Below are 10,000 nucleotides of genomic sequence, written 5' to 3' on the forward strand. Positions count from 1 at the left end.
AGGCGTTGAGAGCCTACCCAAGGTGGGGGAGGAGGGTTGGGGGGTGGGGTGGGGATTGGAGAGAGAGAGAGAGAGAGAGAGAGAGAGAGAGAGAGAAAGACAGAGACAGAAACAGAGACAGAGAGAGATAGAAACAAGAGACAGAGACAGAGAGACAGACAGAAAAAAGAGACAGAGACAGAAACAGAGACAGACAGAAACAAGAGACAGACAGAAACAGAGAGACAGACAGAAACAGAGAGACAGACAGAAACAGAGACAGAGAGACAAACAGAAACAAGAGACAGACAGAAACAAGAGACAGAGAGACAGACAGAAACAAGAGACAGAGACAGAGAGACAGACAGAAACAGAGACAGAGAGACAGACAGAAACAGAGACAGAGAGACAGACAGAAACAAGAGACAGAGACAGAGAGACAGACAGAAACAAGAGACAGAGACAGAGACAGAGAGACAGACAGAAACAAGAGACAGAGACAGAGAGACAGACAGAAACAGAGACAGAGAGACAGACAGAAACAAGAGACAGAGAGACAGACAGAAACAAGAGACAGAGACAGAGAGACAGACAGAAACAGAGACAGAGAGACAGACAGAAACAGAGACAGACAGACAGAAACAAGAGACAGACAGAGAGACAGACAGAAACAAGAGACAGAGACAGAAACAGAGAGACAGACAGAAACAAGAGACAGAGACAGAGAGACAGACAGAAACAGAGACAGAGAGACAGACAGAAACAAGAGACAGAGACAGAAACAGAGAGAGAGAGACAGAAAATGAGAAAGTAAATGACAGAGACAGGAGCACAGAGAAACAGGGTTAGGAAGAGAAAGAAAAGAAAAAAAAAATCAGCCACCATCATTGACAGAAAGCGGACCCACTTTCAATCCGTTTGATCTTCATCTCCCACGGGGTGATCCAGTTCTCCAGGTTGTTCCAGGATCGCTTGAGCTGTTTCAGCAGCTGGGGAACAGACAGGGGGAGCAGGCGTTCATGAGGAAAACAAGGGACACGGGGTGATCGATACAACAGCTGGCCGGCATTCTGTGGGGGGACACGTGTGTCCGAACAAAACTTAAAAGAAATAATAGTGTCCATTAGGTAATAATAACAATAATGATAATACTAATGAAAACTGGCATTTTAATGTACTTTTACGTGAGGTTCTTATGACAGGGGAGGATGGGGGAGAGAGAGAGAGAGAGAGAGAGAGAGAGAGAGAGAGAGAGAGAGAGAGGGGCGCAATAGCCGAGTGGTTAAAGCGTTGGACTTTAGTTTGAATCTGAGGATCCCGGGTTCGAATCTCGATAACAGCGCCTGGTGGGTAAAGGGTGGAGATTTTTCCGATCTCCCAGGTCAACATATGTGCGGATCTGCAAGTGCCTGAGCCCCCGTCGTGTGTATACGCACATAGTATATCAAATACGCACGTTAAAGATCCTGTAATCCATGTCAGCATTCGGTGGGTTATGGAAACAAGAACATGCCCAGCATGCAAACCCCCGAAAACGGAGTATGGCTGCCTACATAGCGGGGTAAATAAATGAAACAGTCATACACGTAAAAAAAAAGTTACATGTCTGTCTGGGTGTGTATGTGTGCGTGCCTGAAATCTGAACGACACAGGAAACGAATGACTCGAGCGCCTAACGGCAGCCGTCAGTCGGCTCTACCCGGGTAGGCAGCCTGTTGTGCAAATGATCCCGTGTTTGTAAAGCGCTTAGAGCTTGGTCTCCGAACTTGGATAGGCGCTATATAAGTGTCCATATCTTATCTTATCTTAAACAGATACTTTGCTCCTCCTCTCCCTGTTGGAGACAGATAAAGAGAGAACAAAACCACGCCATGTCATGCTGTGCCATGCCATGCCATACTATGTCATAACATATACCTACCATATTGCGTACTTCAGTTGGCCACAGCTTCTTGTAAATGGACAGGCGAGAAAAACACACATGCATGAAAAAAAGGAAAAAAAAGCATAGAGAGAGAAGGAAGGAGAGAAAGAGAGAGAGAACACTGAACACTGAACACTGAACACTTTAATGTCAATAGCTTTACAGCCCTAATGACATGGGGGTTCATAATACAAATAACAACATGCATCAATAGTAATAATATTGATGAAAACCAAAACCAAAACGAAATCAATCAATCTGTGCAACAAAGTGCAGTTCGACCATCCATTCAAAGTAATGGCATGTAGAGAGAAATAAAAACAAAAACATATATAAATGTATAACATAATATTTTCCATATGAGAGTGACAACACAGATTTCACTTTTCACAATGAGCAACACCTGATACTATTTTATTATTGTTGAGTTTTTTTTCGTCGCATGTTATTCGCTTCTGCAATATATTTTGCAAGTGACTGTAGTGAAGTTTCCTGATTTAAATTAAGCACTCCAAAAATATCTTCATACTTTGCTGAATTTGTTTTAAATACAACACATTTTTCTCGAATATCGTCATAAGCTTTACAACTAAACAAAAAATGTAACTCATCCTCCCTTGAATGCCCGCACATCGGACAAGGGGAGAGTAACGAGGGCTCAGTCTGAGAGAGAGAGAGAGAGAAAGAGAGAGAGAATATACTGACAGATAAATAGAGTCAGTGTGACTGAAGTTATCGGAAGGAAGAAGTTACCGGAAAGAAGAAGAAGTTAGCGGAAAGAAGAAGTTACCGGGAGGAAGAAGAAGTTAGCAGAAGGAAGTTAGCGGAAGGAAGAAGTTAGCAGAAGGAAGAAGAAGTTAGCAGAAGGAAGAAGAAGTAAGCAGAAGGAAGAAGTAAGCAGAAGGAAGAAGTTAGCAGAAGGAAGAAGAAGTTGGCGGAAGGAAGGAGTTAGCGGAAGGAAGAAGTTAGCAGAAGGAAGAAGAAGTTAGCGGAAAGAAGAAGTTACCAGACGGAAGAAGAAGTTAGCGGAAGGAAGAAGTTACCAGAAGGAAGAAGAAGTTACCGGAAGGAAGAAGTTAGTAGAAGGAAGAAGTTACCAGAAGGAAGAAAAGTTAGCGGAAGGAAGAAGTTACCGGAAGGAAGAAGTTAGTAGAAGGAAGAAGTTACAGGAAAGAAGAAGTTAGCAGAAGGAAGAAGAAGCTAGCAGAAGGAAGAAGAAGTTAGCAGAAGGAAGAAGAAGTTATCGGAAGGAAGAAGTTAGCAAAAGGAAGAAGAAATTAGCAGAAGGAAGAAGAAGTTAGCGGAAGGAAGAAGTTAGCAGAAGGAAGAAGAAGGTAGCAGAAGAAGAAGTTAGCGGAAGGAAGAAGAAGTTAACGGAAGGAAGAAGTTAGCAGAAGGAAGAAGAAGTTAGCAGAAGGAAGAAGAAGCTAGCAGAAGGAAGAAGAAGAAGTTAGCAGAAGGAAGAAGAAGTTATCGGAAGGAAGAAGTTAGCAAAAGGAAGAAGAAATTAGCAGAAGGAAGAAGAAGTTAGCGGAAGGAAGAAGTTAGCAGAAGGAAGAAGAAGGTAGCAGAAGAAGAAGTTAGCGGAAGGAAGAAGAAGTTAACGGAAGGAAGAAGTTAGCAGAAGGAAGAAGAAGTTAGCGGAAGGAAGAAGTTAGCAGAAGGAAGAAGAAGTTAGCAGAAGGAAGAAGAAGTTAGCGGAAGGAAGAAGTTAGCAGAAGGAAGAAGAAGGTAGCAGAAGAAGAAGTTAGCGGAAGGAAGAAGAAGTTAGCAGAAGGAAGAAGAAGTTAGCAGAAGGAAGAAGAAGTTAGCGGAAGGAAGAAGAAGTTAACGGAAGGAAGAAGTTAGCAGAAGGAAGAAGAAGCTAGCAGAAGGAAGAAGAAGTTAGCAGAAGGAAGAAGAAGTTATCGGAAGGAAGAAGTTAGCAAAAGGAAGAAGAAATTAGCAGAAGGAAGAAGAAGTTAGCGGAAGGAAGAAGTTAGCAGAAGGAAGAAGAAGGTAGCAGAAGAAGAAGTTAGCGGAAGGAAGAAGAAGTTAACGGAAGGAAGAAGTTAGCAGAAGGAAGAAGAAGTTAGCAGAAGGAAGAAGAAGTTAGCAGAAGGAAGAAGAAGTCAGCGGAGGGAAGGACTCACCTGTTGTCCTTTCTGCTGATAGCCCCGTCCTCTGGACAACCTCCCCTCGTGCTTCTCGATGAAAGAGCGGGCCAGACTGCAACATGGTCATCATTATCAACACCCGCAACACAACAACAACAATAATGACACCACCAACAATAAAACAGACACACAGCCACAGCCACACACACACACACACACACACACACACACAATACACACACACACACACACACACACACACACACACACACACACACTGTGGTTATGAAACACACGAATGCCCTTGCTACCAGGTACTTGCTGATCTTCCTACGGGTCCTGGCCAACGTGCTGATCGTCATTCTTCTGGCAGCAAGCACCTACGTCATCTACCTCTTCGTGGAGAGGTCCCGCGAACTGGAACTGAAGAAACTCGCCAACCCTGATTACCAGGCCGACTTCTGGTCGGAAAATGAGGTAGAGGGTGTTTGGCTATGCATGTGTGTGAATGACCAGTGTGTATGTTTTCTATGAAAGAGCGGGCCAGACTGCAACATGGTCATCATTATCAACACCCGCAACACAACAACAACAATAATGACACCACCAACAATAAAACAGACACACAGCCACAGCCACATCCACACACACACACACACAACACACACACACACACACACACACACACACCACAGTTCAAGCAGGAAAAACAACAAAATCCTGCTGATGCTTCCCTTCCTCTGACCAACATCCAAGAACAACTCCTTCCACTGCAGATCTGTGAACAACTTTACTGGCCTCAAAGGTAAGATTCATTTATTCTGTGCAGTTGATTTTTTGACGATACGACAGCGATATATCGTGTACAGCACGCGTGTAGCTTTGTCGCATACAAAAAGAGAGACAGAGAAAAAAAAGCAACGGCAGCACGAGTTGTCCCCGGGGAATTTAGCCGTGGAATAATCGATCCACGCTGATTAGAAAACTGATATGAAAACCAGAACACACACACACACACACACACACACACACACACACACACACACACACACGCACGCACACACACACACACACACACACGCGCGCGCACACACACACACACAACAAAAACAAAGTAAAAACAACAACACTACCAACAACAACCCCCCCCCCCCCCCCGAAAGAAACAAACAAACAAAAACAACAACAACAACAACAAAAGAAAACCAGGACAAAAACAAAAGAAAACAAGAGAGGCAAGGCCTTCAAGACTCACTTGTGATACACTTAAAAAAAATCCAAGCTTTTTATGTATTGAGTATAATTTCAAAATGTAATGTTTAAGATGAGAAAGATCAGTTTAAAGCAAATTAAGTCCCCTAGCATTAATAACAGAGTAATTTCCCTTTTTTACCACCTGCACCAAAACGTTTGCAAAATAAATAAAACTTCCATGCTTAGCAAAAGAAGTTCCTGTTTGAACAAAAAATGATAATAATGACTGCTCTTGTTGTTGTGTCAGAATATCAGATCAAAGTGCCAAGTTTAGAGAATACAAAAAATATGAATACAACAGTAAATGCAGTTTGCATATAATTAGGCTTCATTTTTTATTTTTTTGTGTGCCCATCCCATAGGTGCAATATTGTTTTAAACAAGATGACTGGAAAGAACTGAATTTTTCCTATTTTTATGCCTAATTTGGTGTCAACTGACAAAGTATTTGCAGAGAAAATGTCAATGTTAAAGTTTTACCACAGGCACACAGACACACACACACACACACAGACAACCGAACATCGGGTTAAAACATAGACTCACTTTGTTTACACAAGTGAGTCAACAAATGCAATAAAACACCACGACCGTGCCAGTGCATTGTGGACATCAGCGAATAAAAAAAAACACCCAAAACAAGAACAACCCCCCCCCCTCCCGAAAAACAAAAACAACAACAACAACAAAAAAACAAAACAAAAAAAACCACAAAAAAACAAAAACACCCAAAAAACAACAACAAAGAAACAAACAGACGAACAAAAACAACGACAACCAACCAACCAACCAAACAAAGAACAACAGCAAAAAAACAGTAACATCGCAACATGGAAGTAAAATATAGGGATGTTATTGTTCCGATTAACACAAATTCCACGTTTGTGTGAGTATGCGCGCGTGTGTTGGTGCGCGAGAGTTCTCTGAGTGTGGGCGTGGACCATTTTTGTTCTCGTTTTGTTAGTGATTTGCCTTCTACGCATCTTTCCGTTAACTATATTTTTGCGCCTTTTAACTCTCTCCATACGAACGGCGAAAGAGACGACGTTAACAGCGTTTCACCCCAATTACCATCATCAAAATATTGCAAGCGGAAGGCTCTTATACTGAAGAGGTTAATGTTGACAAAGAATACCACAATTCTGACGACGGAAGCTAAAGGTTGGGTCATTCAGACACCCACTGGACATCCGAGGGGTCTGTGTAGAGGAGAAGAGAGGACTGGCCGTACTGAGTGAGTTAAATATTATTTTTTTTTTTATGTATTTATCTATAATTTTTAATTAATCAATTTTTTGTATTTTATTTTAAAATTTTTATATTATATTATATTTTTATTTATTATTTATTTATTATTATTATTATTAAATTTTAATTTTTTAGATTTTTTAAAATTATATATATATATATATATATATATATATATATATATATATATATATTTGCCCCTCAAGGCCTGACTAAGTGTGTTGGGTTACGATGCTGGTCAGGCATCTGCTTGGCAGATGTGGTGTAGTGTATATGGATTTGACCGAACGCAGTGACGCCTCCTTGAGCTACTGATACTGATACTCTCAGTATCAAATATAATGTCTAATGTCTATTAAAGTGTATTCGGAAAAGAAATAAAATTGCAGGCAGAAAAAATCCAAAAACATGGGTGGCGCTGTCAGTGTAGCGACGCGCTCTCCCTGGGGAGAGCAGCCCGAATTTCACACAGAGAAATCTGTTGCGACGAAAAGGCTAATACAAATACTTTTTAACTCACTCAGTACGGCCAGTCCTCTCTTCTCCTCTACACAGACCCCTCGGATGTCCAGTGGGTGTCTGAATGACCCAACCTTTAGCTTCCGTCGTCAGAATTGTGGTATTCTTTGCCAACATTCACGTCTTCAGTATAAGAGCCTTCCGCTTGCAATATTTTGATGATGGTAATTGGGGTGAAACGCTGTTAACGTCGTCTCTTTCGCCGTTCGTATGGAGAGAGTTAAACATTAAAAAAACAAACTTATTGGCATTAGTTTAATTTGTTTAATTATTTTATTTCAATGTAAGATAACATTTTACACAAACCTTGGGAAGGCTCTCAAGGCCTGACCATCGCATGTGCTGTATGCAAAATAATCAATGTCTGGCATCTCCTGCTTTCTGTTTGAATTTCAAGAAATGATTATATTCTAGATATTATCTATTTCTATATTTCCTCCTCCTCCTTCTTCTTCTTCGTATTGTTATTGTTGTTGTTATTATTATTATTATTGTCATTATTATCATCATCATCATCATTATCATTATTATTATCATTATTACATTGTTATCATCATTATTTTTGTTATCATTAGTATCATTATCATCATTGACATTCTTCTCCTTCTATCTGCAGCAGATTATGTGGTGGATATACCGAGTGTGTGGTGTAGCGTACGTACGGATCAGTCCGTACGCGAGGACACCTCCCTGAAGCTGAAAAACTGAACAGGTAGGCCCCACCATCCACAGCGCTAAGACCAGCGCTCCCGCTCAAGGGGAGTCAAGCGTGAAGATGAAAAGGGAAGAGGTGGAATGCCAAGTTCGTGGACTTCCTCTGAACGTATGCGATAAATTGGAACGAACCTCACAGAAAGGAGTCGTCAAGCGCTACCCCGCCAATTTTTAACGTTTATTTGATTTATGTTTTCAGTTATTCAGTTTTCAGTTTCAAGGAGGCGTCAAAGCGTGTCGAATAATCCATATACGCTACACTATACCTTCTGTATATACATATAAAAAAAAATCATCCCCCAAATCCAACGCGATGATCAGGCCTTGAGAATTTGAGTTCTGACATTTAGTTTCTTCGCTATGACTTTCTGTTTGAGTCATATGCTGCGTGTTGTGTGTTGAATGCTATAATGAAAAATTCATGATGACGAGAAAAAAGAAAAGAAAAAAAGGAAAAAAAGAATACACCCGTCTGATACTAAGGTGAATTCAACTTAAACTGATTTGTCAGTTATGGGTGATTTACATCAAAGAAGATTGATACAGAGAACGAGAACGTTGAAAAGAAGGCCAAATGCTAAATTTCAAAAGAAAAGGTAAGCAAATTCGCTAATTATTTAAAAAAAACAAACAAAAAAAAACAGGCAGGTTTTGCGGAGGGAGCTAATGAAACAAGCTAAAATGTACAATTCATGAATTTTCCGTCAGATTAGAATTACAAAGATCAACGTTGCCGACGCCGTGGATGAGATGAAAAAAGTTTTGGCTCGGAAAGAACATGCACACCTCTAGACTATGCAGTAATATCATAAATTCTTTGATATCATCAACACATGCGTGTTTGTAGCTATCAACAACAGTCTGGTACTTGACAGGAACACGAAGCCTCTGTAAAAATATTTGATTCAATATTTATTTGACAAGAACGAAAAGTGTAAGTGGAACGAAAGGAACTTATATTCCAATTGTCTGTACCCTTGAAAAGAAAAATGCAGGTCTACCAAACAAAGACGCTCACCTGCAAACACTGTAATCTGTGAACCATGAGAAGTTTCCAAAGTTTTATATAAAATCCCAATCAATTGCAAACCTTTTCAGAACGTATGCCTTCTTCTTCTTCTGCGTTCACTCTTATCCACACGAGTGGGCTTTTACGTGTATGACCGTTTTTACCCCGCCATGTAGGCAGCCATACTCCGTTTTCGGGGGTGTGCATGCTGGGTATTTTCTTGTTTCCATAACCCACCGAACGCTGACACATGGATTACAGGATCTTTAACGTGCATACGAGGGTCATTCAATAAATAAGGTGAATTTTTCGGTATAAGGACTTCTAATACAGATAGAAGCTTACTTAAAAAAAAAAAAAATTGTTTTACTTCTTTTTCACATGGATTTAATTTGTTTTGCAGATTAAAAAAAACTTTGAGAGTTTTGGCGATTAACAAAGATGACCGACCAAGAAGCATGCTCCAGGATTGAACAGCGGTCAGTTATCAAGTTTTTGGTTGCTGAAGGGTGCAAACCAGTTGAAATTCATAGGAGAATGTCAACTGTGTATGGTGCCACATGTTTCAGCCGAAAAAATGTCTACAAGTGGGCTAAATTGTTTAAAGAAGGACGGAGCAGTGTTGAGGATGAAGACAGGCCTGGAAGGCCTACAGAAGTGAGGTCTCCTGAGGTGATCGAATCAGTCAATGACCTCATTCAGTCTGACAGAAGGCTGACAGTGGATGACATTGCAAGGACTTTGAGCTTATCTGTTGGGACAGCACACAAAATTGTCCATGATGACCTTGGCTACTCGAAGGTCAGCTGCCGGTGGGTGCCAAAGATGCAGGGCCTCACACAGCAGCCCGAACGGTGCAGACCATCAACGAGCTGGGCTGGGAACTGCTCCCTCATCCCCCTTACAGCCCAGACCTTGCCCCTTCAGACTTTCAGCTGTTTGGTCCCTTGAAAGCGTTCACGAGAGGCACGAAGTTTGAAAGTGACGATGAAGTCAAAAGTGTTGTGAGCGACTGGCTGAGACATCAGTCCAAAGATTTTTACGCTGAGGGAATACGGAAGCTTGTGCACAGATGGGAAAAGTGTGTGACAGTGCTGGGAGACTATGTTGAAAAAAAAGGAAAAAAAAGTAAGCTTCTATCTGTATCAGAAGTCCTTATACCGAAAAATTCACCTTATTTATTGAATGACCCTCGTATTTGATCTTCTGCTTGCATTTACACACGAAGGGTGTTCAGGCACTAGCAGGTCTGCACAT

General features: G+C 41.1%; 1 protein-coding gene across 1 annotated transcript in view; it reads right to left on the bottom strand.

Moving 5' to 3' along the window:
- Nucleotides 1–10,000, bottom strand: part of LOC143291531 (transmembrane channel-like protein 1) — a 40,639-nt gene that overhangs the window by 25,189 nt on the left and 5,450 nt on the right. Inside the window, exons 3-4 of the mRNA XM_076601434.1 lie at nt 4,036–4,111; nt 887–968 (exon numbers count right to left, since the gene is read on the bottom strand). Coding sequence (XP_076457549.1) covers nt 887–968; nt 4,036–4,111 — 158 coding nt within the window. The remainder of the gene's footprint in view (nt 1–886; nt 969–4,035; nt 4,112–10,000) is intronic.

The sequence above is a fragment of the Babylonia areolata genome, chromosome 1, assembly GCF_041734735.1.
Source record: "Babylonia areolata isolate BAREFJ2019XMU chromosome 1, ASM4173473v1, whole genome shotgun sequence".
Lineage (NCBI taxonomy): Eukaryota > Metazoa > Mollusca > Gastropoda > Neogastropoda > Buccinidae > Babylonia > Babylonia areolata.